Raw genomic sequence first — 19283 nt, 5'->3', positions numbered from 1 at the left:
AGCAAGATGAAGGTATGCATGATAGTAGTCTGTATTTTTTGCAGAAGGAGACATGGCTTGATAGATTTTCAGGTCCCTGTGCATTTGTATAAATAAATGTGTGCTAGAAATAAAATCTTGGTCTAAGTGACCATGAAGTGAGATTGGATTGTTAACGGTGTCTGGTGTTCAAGATTATAGAAGGGACTCAGATCTCCTTGTGAAGCTTGCCAAAATTCGATGAAGGACCATATATCACATCCCTCTCTGACATCATAGAGCTAGTTAGCCAAGTTCCCTTATTCTGAGACCTCTTCCTGTTCTCACCTGGGGTTCTGCCCAGCTCATGTGAGGGCAGAGAGGGGATGTGCGCACTCAGCAAAGCAGCCATTCTTGCTGCTCAGAGCAGCAGACCTACTTGACCCCAAAGCTTGACCCTTGCTTTGGTCATTTTAGGAGGTCTTCCTGGATCAGTTCAGGCTTATTTATGCGAGGAGGAGTCCTTGCTTGGTGTGGTCACACTTCCTGCAGCAATCTCCATTCCTAAGAGCAGCATGGTGTTACCTGGATCGACAGTTTCCTGGTCTTGCCTCAGATCCACCAGTTCAAGCCTGGAAGAAAGGTTCAAGTCTTTGTCAGAGTTAGTTTTAACATTCTGCAGCACTCCATGTCATACCTCCCAGCAGAGGAAATGACATTTCCTTCAAAGTTGCTGGCCTGAAAGGTCTACAAAGAGCGCTGCTGTTTCATGTAATTACTTGGGCCCAGCTATTTGACCAGGAAGAAGGGTTCCTTGCAGTCTGATCACACAGGGACACCTACTGAACGAATAATGAAGAATACTTCACATAGCAACATGCATCAGCAAATGCGTTTGCTGTCGCATGTTGCCATGATGGCCACCATTTTGGATGGCTTTAAAGGAGTTAGACAAATTCATGGCAGATAAGGCCACGGACAACTGCCAGTCCTGATGAGGTTATGTTAGCTCCAGTGGCAGAGGAACTATGCTGATGTATACCAGTTCTTGGGGAACACGAGCAGGTAGGTACTGTTGCTGTCAGGTCCTGTTAGGTTTGTTTCTACTGAACCCACTGCATGGAAAGAACGTTGGACAAGATGCCCCCTTGGTCTGATTTAGAATGGCTCTTTTTATGTTCTACTGTTCTCAGAATAGTGGAGAAAGAAGGTATGACAATTGGGAAAGAACGGCAGATACTGTAATGGGTCATCTGTTGAGGTTGCCTTTCTCATTTGTTTTCCCAACACAGGAAGGAAGTTCCACCCCCACCCCTCCAGTAGTAGAAATGCCCCATAATTTATGGTGGTCCCCACCCCCTGTTCAGGAATGCTTTAGCAGCCATTAGCAGCCATCTTCACACTATATTCACACTCTTGCTTATTCCTTTATTCCTTTATTTCATTTTTGTGGGCAGTTAACAAAAATTAAAAACACACATACAAGAAAGAGAAGGAAAAAAAATTAACATAAGACAAAACCACAGCATTTGCAACTGAATGAGCACACAGATACAGGATGAAATGCAATATTAAAACTAAAGTTAAAAAATAATCTTTAAATTACCAGGGAAAGGTTTTCACCAGGTGCCAAAAAGAATCCAGAGTGGGCTCCAGGCACACCTCTTTGAGGAGTTTGTTCCATAACCAGGTGCCATGGCCAAAAAGGCTCTTTTCCTGGTTGCCACTCTCCTTACCCTCTTTGGAGGGGCTCCTGGAGAAGGACCCCCAAAGATGACTTTAGGATCCAGGTGGTTACATATGGGACAAGGTGTTCCTTCAGATAATCTGGCCCTAAGTCATTTAGAGCTTTGGATGTTAAATGCTAGCACTTTGAATTGGGCTTGGACTTCAGCTGGCAGCCAGAGCAGGTGGAGCAGGACTCTCGTAATATGTTCTTATAAGCTAGTCCCCATTAACAAACTTGCTGTTTTGGATCAGTTGAAGTCCCAGGACCATTTTCAAAGGCAGCACCACCTACAGTGCACTGCAGCAGTTCAAATGAGAGGCTACTGGAGCATGGATAACCGTAGCTAAGCCCTGTCTGTCCAGATAGATCGATAGATTGGTATATCGGCTTAAGCTGAACAAGGTGTTCCATGCCACTGAGTCCACCTGTGCCTCAAGTGACTGTTCTGGACACAGGAGCACCCCCAGACCTTTAGGGGAAGTGCAGGGGGAATGCAACCTGAACCAGAACTGGTTGAATATCAGCCAATAGGACTGATGAATCACCCACTAACAGCACCCCCATCTTGCCTGGATCAAGTCTCAGTTTGTTGGCTCTCACCCAGTCCACTACCATGCTCAGCACTGATTCAGAGCGGCCCCAGCCTTGCCTGGGTTGGATGAAAAAGAGGTAGAGCTGAGTGCCATCTGCATATCGGTGGTACCTCAGCCCACACCTCTGGATAACCTCCCTCAGTGGTTTCAGGTAGTTGCTAAATTGCATAAGGGATAAAATAGAACCCTGTAGTACCCCATGGAATAACTGCCATCATTTTAAAAATGTTTGTTGAGGGGAGTAGGGGAAATAGCCTTTAAAATAGAGACATTTCTTTAGATTAGTCATGCTCTCTTGTACATGTGAGCATAGAAATGAAGCAATTACTGTGTGTTCCAAACACCAACTGTGCCACAGACAGCTGCCTGACAAGCATTCTCCATGTCATTAAAACCACCCATTCAAGCTTGGCCAGCTAGAGGGTGTAAATCAGACCCTGACTTTGGAATGGAGCTGCAAATGCCTTTAAATATTCCAAAAACTGACAAAGGGGAGAAATTCAACAATGGAGAATGTTCTGGGCACACCGTGTAGGGGTGTGGAAAGGTCAAACTAGTGCATGGTGAAAAGGAGCCCACACTAATTGACAGCAGAATTAAGTCCACCCATATCACAGGCTTCTGTCTCTGCCCAGAAATGTGCCAATGTTCAACTATTCTTTATCTGTGTATCCTGTTCTGTGGATTTGAATTGATCTGAAGAGTCCTGGGTAAGGTGATTGGAGAGCAAGAGGTGCTTAAAAGGAGCAAGAAGGTGTGTTCAAAGACCGGTCCTTTTGACCAGCTGATGTTGAAAAAGAAAGCATTCCATCAATCCATACTGTGTGCTGGTATTTCCACAGAGTCCATAGCAAGAGCTGTGTGGCGGTCACATAATTCACTGGGGGAGCGCATGTTTTACCTGCCACAGACCCTGGGTTCAGCCGAGGAATGGTGCAGAAAGGACCCATCCTAAAACTTGGGAGAGCTGCTGCCGGTCCGTGTTGTTAATTCTGGGCTAAATTGCCAGGCTGGGGATGGGGTGGGTTCATGTGGGTTGTTGCCCTCCCCCAGCAGGCCATTCACACACGCCTCAGCTACAGAAGCAACAAGAAGATGCTGACTGGCCCCTCATTGTTCCTTCCCCCACTTTCCCCTGAGTGGCACCTTGGTTTATGTCATGCGGTATCATCAACGAGGACTGGCTGCAGTTGCTCAGGGGTGCAGAGAGGAATTTGTCCAGTTCTCCCTGGAGGTGAACTTGGGATACAGCTGGGGCCTCTCTGCATGCAGAGCATATGCTCTGCCACTGAGCCACAGACTGTCTGCCACGGGTGTCTGCATGTCCTGTTTTTCTCCAAGGAGAATCCTCTGTAGGGAGGGATGTCCAAAGACAGCCTTTTGTCTAAACACCCCATCAGTTTGGAGGGCTGCCTCGTTTTTGCCCTTCAAAGGAGAAGGAACCAAGGAAAATGGGGAGGCAGCTGTCCTGATGTGGCTTGCCCACAATTAGGCGTGAGTAGCATAACTGAGCAGACATGCAGTGATAAAATGTCTCATACATCTATTAAATCATTTATAGATGTTTATCTGTAATTATTTCTAAATCAGCACATGCAAATTCATGAAAATTGGTCCTCATGTTTGTTGATGCATCCTTTATTTGGCAATGCAAAAGGAGCCACCGCATATATACCCCTGGAGTCTTTTTATCCTCCGTCTTAATAGAAACGTTCCTTTATACTCGATTTGCTGATGTGTCCCAGAAGTACCTCTCAGCCTAGCAGCAGTTCACCAGGACAGCGGTTCCCAAACTTTTTCAGTCACTGAACCTTTCTGAAGACACTTTTCTCCCCACAGAACCCTAACTCTATCCCGGATTATTAGTAAGCATTGTGGACCCACAATGTTCTTCCTTCTTTCACCTGCTCCTATTGCCCGAGTGCTTTGCATAACGTAGCAGGTTTGGAAATAAAGAGAAAACATTTTAAATATAACAAATGAATAACGTGATTTTTACAGTACTATCCCAAATGAATCCTTCGATTATTCCCAACACTATGCAATAGAGTCCTAGGAACCAATTGAAGTGTGATGCACTTCCTTGTTTGCTGCTTGGACACCAACTGATAATCAAATCATTGCCTTATGTGGTTTTATTTAAAAATCCATTCTAAATTTGATTTTTGAGATTTTTCATGGAAAAATCCATGGAAACCTTTTTCATGGAAGCCTTATGAGGCTTTTGCAGAATCCCAGGGTTCCTCTGAACACAGTTTGGGAACCACTGTTCTAGGATGAGAAACAAACTATCAAACAAGGACTGTAGTGAAATTAGCCAAAGATGGTGATTTGCCTGAATCAAGGAACTTAGCTATGTTGTCCTCAAAAGGGGCACTGTAATTTGGGGCCACATTTCCGAATGGAGTGAAAAGTTTGGATGGAGAGGTAACTGAAGGCAGTGACATTGGACAGCTCCTACCAGTCTCCATATTTTTCCCCCTATAGGATCTTGCCCCTAGTTTAGGAACAACTCTATTAATTAATTAATTAATTAATTAATTAAAAGCTTTTATATACCATCCTATTATATAAATATCTCAGGGTAGCTTACAGTGAGCATGGCAGAGCTGACAGGAAAGGAAGAATTCAAGACTGAAATTGCCTCTACAATTAAAGCAAAACAAAGCATTGCCTAGCAGAAGGGAACAGATCCATAGCAAGGAACGAGTCCTTTAACTAGCCAGATGCAACAAGCATTGACCCTCCAGACTATTCTATTGCTCTGGATCAATGCTGAGGCAATTCGCTCCTTCTCTCTCAGCTACAGGATTGCCGGTGACCCTGACCTTTAGCCTCTGAACTCTGACTTCAGGGTCTTGAGCTTTTCTCATCAGCAAGTTAACTTTGAAACCTTGGACATGCCTTTGGGCCATCGGCTCTTTTGGGTAGAAGGATCAGGGTGCCCTGTTGACCTATTCACAGACTGTCTTTGGAGCCCACTTTCAATGCAAACCTTCAGGAGTCGTCTCAGCAAGGAAGATAAAGTGGCAGCAAGCAGTTTGGACATCATGATTTTTGACAATAGCTTTCATGCCTCATTTGCTGGAAAAGTGATTAGGTTCTTGTCGAGGCTCTTTGAGGTACTTCACATTTGTCATGACCAATGAGATGGCAATCATGATTGTTTCTTCTCTCGCAGCAGATTTTAGAGAGAAGCAAAACCTCTATAGGGTTGGCTTTCTCCTTTTTCTTTTTCTTTCTCTGTCTTTAAAATCCATCCCTCCCCACCCATTTTTCTGCTGTTCCTCCAGTAAGTTTAGGCTTGAATATCCTTCACCTGCAGTGAAAGGAATGTGGCACTATTTGCATGCTGGACTAGAATTGTTTCAAATGGAATTTGGGGTGAACGAGCGGCACATCCAAGATCAGATTATCCTGGGTGGTGAGTCTCACTTAGTAGGACCTTCTTCTTGCTGTAGGTCATCAGTGCAACCACAAGAGCATGTCATCCATCCATGCACATGGATGTGTGGGCAAGTTCGCAACTGCAACTGCAACTTAGTCACAAAAGCATAGCTCCTTGGGTACCATAGTTCACTGATGCATTGGTGGGATACCTCTGCCTGGTTTCACCTTTCTATTCAATGCCTATGCAGAACAGACAACATCCAAGACTCTCCCCATGAAGACCTTCCTTCCTATTCCTCATATGCTCCCTTCTTGCTCCCCCTGTGAACCAGTTCTCTTCATCTTCAGAAAACTAGTCATATTGCCATTACATCGCGGTGTCACCATATCATGCCATCATTCACAATGCAGTGCACCTGCTGCATGGGGCGTGATGGCTCACATGGTGCTCAGAGCTCATGACCATTGGCCACAAAACGCACTTTCATGAAGCAGAGAAAGCTTGGCTCACTTAATAGGACACAGTTACCTGACTTGTCTGGAGCAGCCCTGATGCATCTTCTTGGGCTCCATCATCATCCTTAGGTGATGATTTTTTCATCACAGTTTATTGCATGCTAATTTGGGATGTGACCAAAGTGTGGAATTAGACAAATCGTTGATAGAACCTATTTAATTCGTAGTGCCAAGTTCTGGATGGCCCTCTAACATTATTCATTATGCATTATTCAAACTGAGATTGATTGAACGTGATATCTTTGCTCTGCGCTTGTGCAATCTACATAAACTCTATTTCTCCACTGGCTCCAGTGTAGATTGGCTTATACTTTCTGAAGGAAATGGCAACATCCTGTGTGCAAAGTTCAAGTTCATGCTATTTTATCTCTTTAAGCCTTCAATGTTCTTTTCTAAATCAATCCATGTACAAATTTGGCATTGAAATCCTTTGACATTTGAAGAAACAGCCACATAATTTCTTATCAGCCGCTTGGGAAGCCGAAGGCTACTTTAGGTCAGGGTGGTGGTGGGTAGCACTCGGAGGCTGCAGCAGGGTTTCTGTGCCAGTTTTGCATGCAGATTTATTTATATGCAAGGAGTTTTTGAGATAGTTAGGAATTTTGTCCAGGATTGGGCCAAGACGACATGCTTTCTATTGGTATAAGTTCACCCTGCATTTGTGCTAATAGTAACAGATTTTGCACTGAAGAGAAAACAGAACTTCCTAACTACTGCAGTTCTGGGAACCAACTGCCAGCAAATCTGTGTGAGGAAAAGTCAGAAATTGGGGAGGCAGGCAAAGATGTTCAAATTCTGAACACAACAAGGACAAGCTGCTTCAACCAGGAGCAAGCTTGGCCCAGAAACCTCCATGGAGATCAGGGCATATTACCTGATGGGGATGTCCTTGGCTGGCATGGCTTGACTGTCCTCTAGCATTGAGCTAAATGTTCCCACAGAACTTTTGCCTTGGATTTGGTGGGAGGATGTGAAATGTGGGCTAAATCCCCTCACCAATTTTCAGGAGCACAACAATGAAAGTCGGGGTGGGTGATTGCTGAGGCTTATTCCAGTGTCTGGCAGCTGGCTAGCCCTATTTTTCTTTTCCTGAAGCCTCCAAGAGTGGTATATGCTGTATCAGGGGCTCTCTGGGAAATGGAAATGCCACCTCTGTGGAGCCAGCCCACCAGGAGGAGGCCAGAGAAGTGGCAGTGGGCGTTCCCGTTAGTTACCCAGTAGGCCAAAGAATCCATCTCCAGTTCAGTGACCTGAAAATGGAGCCACAAAAGTGGAGGGCCATTTCCTTCTTTCAGCAAAACAGTGGCCCATGAGGCTAAAACTTTCCCAAAAATGCATCAGGATACCAAAATCAAGCTCTGTCGTTGTTTCACCCTACCTTCATGGCTGCGCGCTGATCTGCTCGGACCTCTCGACATATCTTCTCTTCAGTTCCTTTATACTTCAGATCCTGGCTGGTAGGTCAAACTCCTCCCACCCATATGCACATGAAAGAAGGCCTTGGAATTTCTTCATCTATTCAACTTCATGATGAAAAGCACTCCTCCAAGGAGGATCCACTTTCTCCCTCTGCCTTCTATACTTACCTTTTTGGCATCCTCACAAACTGTGTTCTCTCCCCTTTCCTCCAATAATGCAAATTCCGTCCCAACGCATTCTTCAGAGGCTCAGTCAAGCAGCGCTGGCAGTAATGAATATGTTTGGTATTCAGGTGGACTTCACAGAGGTGTCCACAGGTGAGCCATTCTAATTCAGTAGCTTTTCATTAACGCTTTCCTGGGCTGTCTGTGCTCATTCTCTGCTTGCTCATTTCTGTATCATCCGATTGACTGTTTTGATTATGAAATAGCTGAGGAGCCGCATGACCTCAGATATCATTATCAAACACTAAGACCAGGACTTCAGTGCCAGGCAGGGTTCAAATTGTGCACATCACCAGTGCAGTATCTGATAAAGCTGAGGCTGAGGTGGTTGTAGGCTGGTGGTTCTGAGGCAGAAACTGAAGACATCAAAAGTTGAAATCTTCAGCTCATACAAATGTGTTGCTTGTTAATCGAATTCATAGTGGTTATGCAAATTATCCATGAGCTACAAAGAATGAGGGCCCCTGTCTCCTGCAGAAGTGCATTATCAGACCCCCCTCCCCCTTTTTAAAAGATGCAATAGCCTAGGAGTTGCATGAACTTCAAAAGCCGTCTGGTTTTGCCTTCCAGCTTGGGCATTATTGTACAGAGAAGATGGCAAATCCAGGTTTCAGATGTGTGGTCCTTGGGAACGTGATGAATTTGGGAATAAAAGGAAACTGCAGCTAGTCCACTGCATTGGTTGTCTCATACCCTCTTCTGTAGCACTCTTCTATGGCTGATTCATGAATGCTAAAACTGTCAACAGTGTGGAAAGCTGACAGGAAGAAAATTGATGTGTTCGAAACGTGGTTTCTGGAGGGGAGCTTTGGGTGAACAGAATGTCAAACACATGGGTCCTAGGTCAAATCAAGCCAGAGCTTTTCCTAAAAGCAAAACTGACAAAGCTGAGACTGCCATACTTCAGGAACATCATGAGAAGGCAAGACTCCCTGGAGAAGGCAATCATGTTAGGCAAAATCAAAAGCAGAATTCTAAAGGGAGGACCAAATATAAGATAGATTGAATCCATCCAGGAAGTCACAGACTTGAACTTAGGAGGGCTGAATGGACATGGAGCAGCCAACTCTCAATTATTAATCACCATCCCCAGAACAGATAAATGATTAGAGATTGGGGATGGGATGGACTCTGTTGGAATCCATCCCTGTGAACATTCATGGGATTCCTCTTGGGCTCAGTCTGGCTTTCTAGGGAGTCCGCAAAACCCAGAGCCCTGGGTGCGCAACTGGAAACCTGTAGATGGTGCGGAAGGGAGACCCTGCTTGTGCAGTAGCTGATGGGGGCTCCTTCCCTAGTGAGTACTTGGTCACAGGGCATCCACCAGGAAAGCAGCCCCTTGACTGGAAGCAGCACCCATCTTCGCGGCAAAGCAACCACTCAATCAGCAGCTGCTCCTTGCACCAAAGAAAGCCTGTTACAGGGTGCTCAGTCACAAGACATCTGCCAGGAAAGCAGCCTCATGTGAGTGGTTGCTCTGACACCCCATGGCCAAGCACCCCACAACCGGCCGTCTTCAGTGTGAGGAGTGGGCACCATTCAAGAGGCTGCTTTGGTGTGCTTGTGGGTGCCACTTGTGCAGTGCATGGGACTTGATTCTAGCAAGTGCACTGTGAGCATTGGGTGTGCTTGCCAGAAACTTGGACTCTGGGCCTCTGCAAAACAGACCAGAATATGGGGAGTTTAGCCCAGGGAATTCGATGGATTCCCAATCCCATACAGATTCCTCACACATTCCTCTCTGAGATCCAACTAAACTGCATATTTTCCAAAACCTGGGGAAATAGTCATCATACAGTTAATGGAGCTGGTGGTGGGGTTCCAACAGTTCTCTCTTAAATCACGTCACCGTCTAGTAGAATCCAGTCTCATTAAAACTAAACTTCATGCATGCACACACGGGAGTAAGCAGCACTGACTATAATGGAATATAATTCAAAGTAAGTGTGCATAGGACTGGGTTGTACATCTCTGAAGCTCTCACTCAGATATTAAGGCTTTAAAAGGGCAAACCTGCACTCTTGATTAAACCAAGAAATGGAGCAGTTGAGTATTCAACATGCAGACATTTCTCTTTGGAAACAAAATAAGGTGATTTGGTACTCTAAAGGTATGTGGGCCAGTTTGGTTGAGGAGAATTTCAGAAGCATCCCTAATCCAGTTCCCTCTAATCTTATCTGTATAAGCCATTTGGTTTTGAATCTTAGTTTATGCATTTCACCCTCTACCATTTTAGGTGCACCCTTCGATCATTTTATAGATGCATGCTAAACAAAAATCAAATGTATGAAGCAGCCTTGCAGGAGTTCTTAAGAGCTTGCATAGGAGATGGAGTGGCAAGAACTGCTCAGGGATGGTCTATGAGTAGACTGTCTGAAGAGGTATTTCTCTGGAGGCATTTAAGCAGAGGCTGGATGGTCATCTGGCAGGGATGCTGCCTCTGCAACAACCAGAGACTGGGCTACATGACCTCTAAGGTGCCTTCCAGCTCTAGGGGGTCTATGAATGATCATATTGCCTACAAAGACATAGAGCTGCTCCTGCCTTTTGCTCAATTTGGCAGGTAAGTACAAGAAAATAAGAGACCTCATGCTGAGGATTCAATCAGATGCACCCTTCCTTGGGAGTGAGCGCCACTGAACGCTACTTCTGAACAAACCTGCGTAAGAAGGCATTGTGCATCCCAAATGTTAACTGGATGGGAGTGTGTGTGGTAATGGACCCTTCCTTGAATTACATAGCACCCATTATTACTAAAATACTAGTTCAGAAAAGGGTCAAATAACTGTCCATTCAAACAGGTGCTGAAATAGTAGCAAAGGTTATTTTGATTCTATTGTTTAAGGGGGGTGCTTTCACTGCAGTCCAGAAGTGTAGAAAGGAACCAGATCTCTTTAAGAGCATGAACATGAGGAGGAGGAGGAGAGGGAGGCAGAGGGAAGACATAATTCCTAAATATAAGGGACACATTAAATTACAATGTTGATCATCACCTAATTGGACAGGACTCACAAGTGGGTCATGAGTTAGGAATGGACTGATTTTTTTTCCAGTTCATTGTTTTAATTTCAATGTACCTAATTTCACACTTTCAAACCAACATGTCTACTGAGACTGACACTTCATAGTTCATATGATACTTCATAGTTTGGACTTCTACACCCTTTTCAATCAAAGTTCTGTAATAATAATGGCTTTTACAAGTGTACTTTGTAATTTATTTTAGGGAAAAGTGCACAGAAAAGTCCATATAAAAATAATATTCAAAATACATTCTCTTAGGAAAATTACATGAGAAAAGTGTGTATAACAGACAAAGTGGAATAGAAAAATGGTGCATGGATTCAGAAAATGCACAGAAAACATGAACAGATCTTCATACCAATTTTAAAGACATTTCCAAAGTTTGGGATGAACAGAACTTAAGGCTAGAAAAATGAGACGGCAGAGACACAGAAATGGAAGGAATGACTTATTCTGCATTCTATTGGCATTAAAGAGCTTGGCAACAAGAGCAGATACCTGTTGATTCACTGATTTACATTATTATTTTATGCTGTGAGCCGCCCCGAGGCTTCGGCAAGGGGCGGCATAGAAATGTTTTAATACATAAATAAAATAAATATTACATGTATACACCACATTTTTTTCTCTTGCATGAAATCCAGGAATACTTACCTGATAATTACCTGAATACTTCTCTCCAGTTTATCCTCATAACAACCCTGTATGATAACTTAGGTTGAGACTTGGGTTTTGGCCCAAAGTTGGCCCATTAACTTCATGACTAAATGGGGACTGGAACGTGGATCTCTCAGTCCCAGATCTTTGTAAATTCTGTTAGGACTTGACCTGATCTGCCCATACTGTAGGAAAGGACCTAAGTATCCACAATATTAAGCTTCCAATATATTCCAATGCCATTCTTGGTTCAAAAGCCAGTGTGGCCTAGTGTTTAGAGTGTTGGAATTGGAATCAGGAGATCTGGGTTCCAGTTCTCACTCAGCCATGAAGTGCACCGGGTGGCTTTGGGACAGTTACTGCTGTTTTGCCCAACCTACCTCACAAGGTTGTGTGAGGCTAAAATAGGTAGGAGGAGGACCATATAAGTCCCTTGGATTTCTTACAAAAAATAAAATAAAAAGTAGGCTATAATGTAATTATAGAAAGAAATGCAGCAATATGCAGATATCTAGGTGACTTTAAAGATATTTATTTTGAGAGAAAAATGCAATAGATTCTACATTTAAACTTAATATTGAATGTTTGGATTCCATCTTTTAAATTATAGGTATGTAGAACTGGGATGGGATGGCATATGTGAAAGCATGCAAAAGTGTTATGAACTAAAGAGCGTTCTTTGTCTATAAACAGATGATTTTTAACTAGGTTGATTCATTCATCCAAAGGAGCTGAAAGGCACCAGGCTGCTCCAACAGTGATGTTACATTGGTGCTCTGTGGCCAGCAATGAAGGAAATCAACAGATATCATGAGGAATCTCCTCCTGCCTGAGACCATCTGTCTGTCCATTTACTGAAAAACCTCCATTTCTAGGGGTCTTAAGGAGGGCTGGGTGAGAATTTCTCTCTGTTCACAATCCGACGGCAGCTCTGAGCTTGCCAAATGCCCACCCAAATCCAAACACAGTCACACTCTGAAATCCACACTTTTCTGAACATTGCAAGCATATTCGTTGATGGGAAAAAGCAACAGTGAATATTAGGTGGAAGACATGTTTGCTCAATATGAATGTTAGAGAAAATGTATAGAAAATCATTGTATGCAATTATTGAGGTGGAAGAGGCATGTGTACATTTGGGAAAAAATGCACAAACATGGCCATTAGGAGAAATGCACATGAAGCATTTGAGTGGTCATGTGGGTTTTAAGGACATGACACCTCCCTTTAATTACAATGAAAATAGGGTGGCATTTTTGTAACTATGGGAAAGAACTTGGCAGAACAGCCCAGCTCTAATTTCATGTCAGTTTGCATACCTTTCTAAAAAGAAAAATGCCATCTAACAAATTACAGAATAAGAAAGTATTTACCCAGGAAACAAAGAAATTGATTGGCCCATTAAAATACAGTATCTATGCAAAAAAGAATGATTTGATGTGTTGCCAAAAAGAAAGCCAGACTGGAAACAATCTACCCTGTTCTCTTGGATACCCAGAGGAAGTTCTTCTCATGTTCTGCTTCCAGCACCTTTAAAAACAAGCAAGCACGCAAGCTCATGTGTGGTTACCTGAGATTAGACCTTGGGCTTCTGCAAGCAAACCATGTGCTCAGCCATTGATCCATGCCCGTTCTTGTAATTTCTTCTAAAGCTATGTTCCATGCCAAACAGGCATACCCCTGCATATCAAGGGAAAGGGAAAGAATTTTGATTGTGGTACCAGTAAATTTTCGCAGGGTGGCACCACATATCTCTGTTAAACTATACTTGAAAGAAGATGTGATATGAAGCTGCTAACCAAGCCCCTGGGATGGACCCAAATATCTCCCAATGGTGTTTGTATAATGCATGCAAAATTGTAAAACCTTTGGAATGAATGCATCTGTGGAGATCCATCCCCCTTGCTCCCTGCTTTCTACTTAATGATTTTTATTGCCCTGGATGCTTAATAATTCCAGAAGTGTCCTGGTTTTAGAACAAAGAGTGCAAATGGCTTTTTCCTCATTTAGCCTTGGGTAAATGGGTCCAGAGTGGAGATTAATAGGCTTGGAAATGTGTTTTCTGTTCCACAGCTGGTAAAGGAAATCTGGTGGCACTAAATTAATCATGAAATGGACTCAAAGAAAGGAAAGGAATGTGAGTGTGGATTAAACTCATGAATTAGGTCAGCAGCTGAGTTCAGAGCAGGATCTTCCACAGCTGCATCTGGTCTGGTATGACTGCCATATGATTGCAGGGATGCCATTGCATTATCTTCAGGTGAGACCGGGAGCTATAGTTGAATCCTGGTAGTGGGTAAGTGATGGAAAAATGATGCACTTTGGTGCATGTGAGGGAAAGGAAACTAATATGCTGGAGTGTATTTGGAAGGTATTTGTGCTGGAATTCTACATTCTCAGACAGATTGTTCACCACTTTTCTAACATTTGGTCTAATCAGAAGTGGTGTGGAAGGGGAAGCACCCAAACACTCTTGGATGTTGCCATGCACTGAAGAGCCATTGATAAGAGTGATATCTGCTTCCCAATTCTTTGCACACAAATTGGGCTAATAGGCCCAATCAGGCTAATAGGCCCATTTGTCCTGAAGGGCAAAACCCATTTCTGCTCAAGGCACATTGTGTGAAGCTGTGAGGTACAACAGCTTCTAAACCCTAGAAAGTCTCTCACTGAGGAACCCAACAGGTATTTTGGACTTGGAACAAAAACATCATCACATTGCTTTGTTAATAAGCTAGCGGGATGCATGATGAATGCTCATGAAAGGAAGATCCTATGGATTAAAGAATGGCCCCCTGCTTTCACACCCCCTCCTTGCTTTTCAATAGAAGCCAGCATTTCAGCAATCAAGCTGCACTCTGAAAATGTTTTGAGCTGTGCTCTCAACTCCTTAGGATGATGCGTGGAATTGGATTTTTTTCAGGCTGGCTGGCATGAAGTCAAGTGTTTGCAGGGCTGCTAATCATCAACTTTCAGAACCTACTGACCTCCATGATTTTCAGTCTGATTAACCTCCCAAAGTTGCAGAAGCCTTTGTGTTGTAGCTATTCCCAGTATGCTTATGCTTGCGGATGGGAAAGATAGTATATTGGGGAAAATGCCTTTCATAGCTGAGAAATAAGCAAAGGTTCAAAGAAAGAGTTCAATGTATCAGAAACCAAATCTCTGGGCTCCCCTCTGGTTCTATTGGTGTTCAATGAGTCTGAGGCAGCAGTTTTCAAGCAGTGCTCAACCTCAGCAGGTGTCCCTGAAGAGGCAGGTCACTAGTCGTTAGGGATGGTTGGTTTGCTTTATCTTTGAGGACAGTGTGACCTGATCTGCACTTGCGCTGACTTGATCTGCACTTTGGAACTTAGTTTGAAGACCTGCTCCAGTGCAGTTCTTGGCTAAAAAGAGGGCATCAAAAGAGAGTGTTTTCATGTAAGGTGCAAATTTGGAGAATCTGTGTGTCTAAAAATACATAATAAAACATACATTTCAATGCTAACTTCCAAGCAGATTTAAAAACATGCAGAAGTTTATACAGTCCAGAAACAGACAAGTTGACTCACTCCTTTGCTGGTTCTTTCCCTCATCTTCATGTTCCTTAGCAACAACTATTCAGATGTAATGCATCATGACTAGTAGCCACTGATCCTCCACAAATCTACCTAACCCCCTTTCCAATCCGTGCAAGTTGATAGCCACCTCTAGGAGACATTTGGCTGCCTCATGTTCTTTAAAAGATGAAGCAAATTGGAATCATGAAGGCAGCACCCAAAGCAGAAACCAATCAGGGCAGTCCTGAGGGGAATGCACAAGCCAATACAGCAAGCAGATACAGATGTCAGAATTGATGGAAGGATAATGCAGTGGCTGAATCACAGTTCCCTATTTTGAATCTTATCCCTGCCATGAGCCTAGCCAGATCCAGGTTGAGAAGGTCTTCAGCAAATGGGTTGGACCCCAATGTGGCTTACCTGTATGTGGTGGATGCAGCAGCAAGTCAAAAGCTGCCATTTTAAGTACCCACCACAACCCTAATAATTGGCAGCCCCTTGTCCTGGTCACTAGAAACAGAGCAGATGACCAGGATATGGGTGGAGGGGATATAAACAGTGGGCTTTTCCAGGACTACCTGAGTGTCCTGCTTGCTGACACTTGGGTAGCAAAGAGCAAATGAGCAAAACCCGAGCTCACAGAGTTGTCTGAATTTGGTCTCAAAGTTCATTCCAATCAAAGTCATCAGCATCAGCATCATTTCAAGGCTATACTGCTGCATAACCACTGCTCTCTGATTGTGGCCGTGCTTATTTTCCAAATGCATGCATTCATTGTGCACATCATGGAAATGAATGCATTCTTCATTCAGCAATTAGAGCATATGTATGCAGATTTTGTTAAAGTACACACTTTTCATGTGCATTTTTCAGATGCTGGATTGCCTCCCTCCCACGCACACACATGAATCACATTGCAAGTTCTGAAATGTACAGACTTTGACCACAGATTGTATCCAGGTCCATGTTCAGTCCAGAACATGTGAACTGGGTGATTTCTGATCAAAAATGAGCTGGAATGACTTTCTTATACCTCCCTAAACTGCCCTGGGCCATGAACTCATGGGAACCCTTCAAGCCACGTTCAGTGAACGCATGAAAAGTTGAAGAGAGGAAGATAACATCTTCTGAAATAGCCCCTTGGCCACCAGATCCCTGCAGAAAGTGCACACACACGTTTCCTGACCCTGCATGCAGTTTTAATGTGCACTGAAATGAACCCAAACCATCTGCAGAATGAGTGGAGATGGGGGATCACTGGGTTGTTCCCACTCTCCCTTCCAAGTACCTTATGGATGGAGCTTGAAGGTAAGAATGAGGGTAAGGTGGTCTTTGGCAAGACACAGTCTCTCAACCTGAACCCTGCAAGTACAACAGAGGGATAATAACATGAAGAGATTACAGAAGTGTATGGAATGTTAGAAAGAGCTATATGCTTGCTGCCTCACATTAATAGCTTCCTGATGGATTGTGCTCCTTGTTTTAACTTCAGTTAACATAGATCCTGTTCTAAACATGGCTAGAAGGAAGCAGAAGTTGATGTGGAAATAGAAATGCACAGTGTGGAAGTACAACTGCATAATTTACTGCTAGAATGCGTGCTGCCATCCATCATACCATGTGAAACTGCAGAGTGGCATACAGAAAGAGACAGAGGTGGAAGCACCAAGGTAGATTTTGGTGGGCTGCAGTTCAGGATTATAAAAAAGTTGCATAGCTGTGGTGATTCAAGGCTGGCTTTCAGCCAACCAGACAGAGAAGCTTTTTAAAAGTTGGTTCTGATTCTCTTTTAATGCACATAATTGATGAAGATACTCTGCTTGTATCTAACCATTTGCTACAACCAGAATGCTATGCTAGAGGTGCAAGCTTTGCTCTGTGTCAAATAGACTCACAGATGGGGATCTACACAGGAGCTGAGGAAGAGATGCTGGTGAGCTATGAAATTTTGTGAGCCTCTTTGCTAGGCTGGTGTAGCACAAATGCATCTTTAACAAACTCTAACAAACAGATGCTTTTTCTTTTTTAATGATGAGGCATGGTGGCTGACACGCAGCCCATGCAAGATCAGGGAGAATTATTTATTAGCCTGTTGAAACCAATAGGAAGTTTTGCACAAACTTCAATAGGTTCTGAATCAGAGCCCAGGAATGTGACAGATGAAAAGAAGATTTCAGTCCTTCCGTGCCCCCACCCATCTTGCCTTCATATTTCAAGGTGTTTTGATTTTCTGATTCTCTCATCAGGCTTTTGTAACTAATCATGTTTTGTACCTTTCTTATGGTGAGGCAAACTCTGAACTCCTGACTGCAATTTAGAGAATAATAACATCTGAGATGCATTGCAGCCTTTTAACTTGTATGCCAAGGGGGAGGAAGAGAAGTGGGAAGAAAGACAAATAGTTTTCTTGGGATTTTGTTCAGAGTACCTTCAGGGAAGTTGCTGGCATAATTGTAAGTCCACTATGTTGTCAAAACAAAGAGTAATGGTAAGAAAGGGAATGCAGTTTGAAGCCAAACATGAGGAAGGTGGGGAAAGGCAGTGGGGAAGGCTAGCTAGGAGGTTTGATTTCAGGAGTTTGATGTTCCATTCCTACTGGCCTTGGCCAAAACTTTGCTGAGCGGTTTGGTGGGCACTCACAGGTATCTACCTTTATGGCAACGGGCAAGACCAGAGGGCTGTTCCTCATGGGCTGGACAGTTCCCAAGCCAGCTTCTGATTTGCTTTTGGGACCACTCTATCCCAGCGACTTGGAGCAGCAGCACAGAGCCATGGTGACACAAGAAAGCCCCTGTTTTGCATTGATGTGCAGCCCAGGTGAAGGGGAGGCACTATCCTGCTCTTTAGCCTGAGGCTGAGTGGCTCACCCACAAGGCAGGCAAGAGACTCACCACGGTTGTGGGAGGTGTTTCCAAACTTGTCCTACAACTCTGGGGTGGGATGGTGCTCCCATAAGTAAAGAGACTAGCTTAGTTGTGGTGAGCCGCCCATATTTCCACCATTCCTTCTCCATTGGCAAAGATAACACCTTTGGCAGACCAACGTGAGACAGGTGGAAAAACGGGAAGAAGGGCTCCAATATGTAGTGTCAGATTAGGAATTTTGAGTTCTGCGTTTTCGCTTTTTCTGTTTGTTTGGACAAAAAAAATGCTGACCACTGGAAATGGTGTGGCAGGGACCACCCTCTGGGTGTTCTGTCAGTTTCTCAGAAAATGTCTTTGTCTGTGAACTTACAAATAAACTAACTGCCCTCAAATAAAGACACAGGGAATTTGCTCAGCTTGCATGTTACTTGCAAGTGAACCTTTCAGAGTCAAACCGTTCCATGAACTGGAACACTGTAAAGCATTTATGCATGTATTTTCCCACTTGAATGAAATGCAAACAAAAATATTGTTTGTTTATTGCATTTCTGTATCACCCAATATCAGTACAAGGCATATACAATTCACAAAAAAGTGTGTCGAAGTGTGACTGTTGCAGAGAAATCTGCATCAGTGCTTAATTTTAATGACGAGGGAATTGAAAATACACGCAGAAAGGTTTCTAATGTACATACACTTTGCGAAATACAGATGAAAATACATGCACGTTCTCATATAGACTTGCAAAAACTCACACCCCAATGTGAAAGGGTGACACAAATTTAGATCTGGGGGAAAAATAAAAGCAACTAACTTGACAGATTTGTCCATCTCTAACAGAAAGTATCGTACGCAGGTTAGCATGTTGGGTTAGGACCAGGTTTATCTCCTTAATCTTGAAACTGACTGGGTAACTTTCAGCCAGTCACACTTTCATCCTCCTCCTCCCTTTTCCCCATCTAACCTTTTTCACAGGGTTGTTGTGAGGATATAAGAGGTGGAGATTGCTATGCAGTATCCTGCTGAGAAAAAATGGTATCATGTAAACACAGTAAATAAATAAATAAATAAATAAATAACCAAGCAGAACCTCCACATCTTTTAACTTTCCTCAGCATTACTGAGGTCTACTGGTAACCTCCAATTCCATCTTGATTAGCACATTTGTTGAATTTCAGTGGTGATGCTATTAGGGAAGTGGCTGAACAACCCCCCAACCCCCCCTCACTAGTCTTACTTGTGTTTTTCTTTCCTCGTAAATCCTTGCCTGTTCAGCTTGAAGTCTATCTCCAGCACATCTCTTAACCACCCTCATAAGAACCAGAAGGTTTTCAGAAACTCTAGGAAGTTTTTTTTTTTTTTTTTTTTTT

The 19283-nt window shown here is 43.5% G+C and overlaps 1 protein-coding gene across 7 annotated transcripts in view; it reads left to right on the top strand.

Annotated features, from left to right (window-relative positions):
* LOC123019599 (cytosolic carboxypeptidase 4-like) overlaps positions 1-19283 on the top strand; it is a 342822-nt gene that overhangs the window by 208299 nt on the left and 115240 nt on the right. For 2 of the 7 annotated variants that reach the window (XM_044422593.1, XM_044422598.1), the window contains one exon: positions 10066-19157. The exons of the other annotated variants lie outside the window; for them this stretch is intronic. In XM_044422593.1, coding sequence (XP_044278528.1) covers positions 10066-10396 — 331 coding nt within the window. In that variant the 3' untranslated portion in view covers positions 10397-19157. Of the gene's footprint in view, positions 1-10065; positions 19158-19283 lie in introns of those variants that run through there. 7 annotated transcript variants of the gene reach the window in all.

Source organism: Varanus komodoensis, unplaced genomic scaffold (assembly GCF_004798865.1).
Source record: "Varanus komodoensis strain SLA01 unplaced genomic scaffold, ASM479886v1 scaffold131, whole genome shotgun sequence".
NCBI lineage: Eukaryota > Metazoa > Chordata > Lepidosauria > Squamata > Varanidae > Varanus > Varanus komodoensis.
Note: the sequence above shows the minus strand (reverse complement) of the source record. Positions and strands in the feature narration are given on the sequence as shown.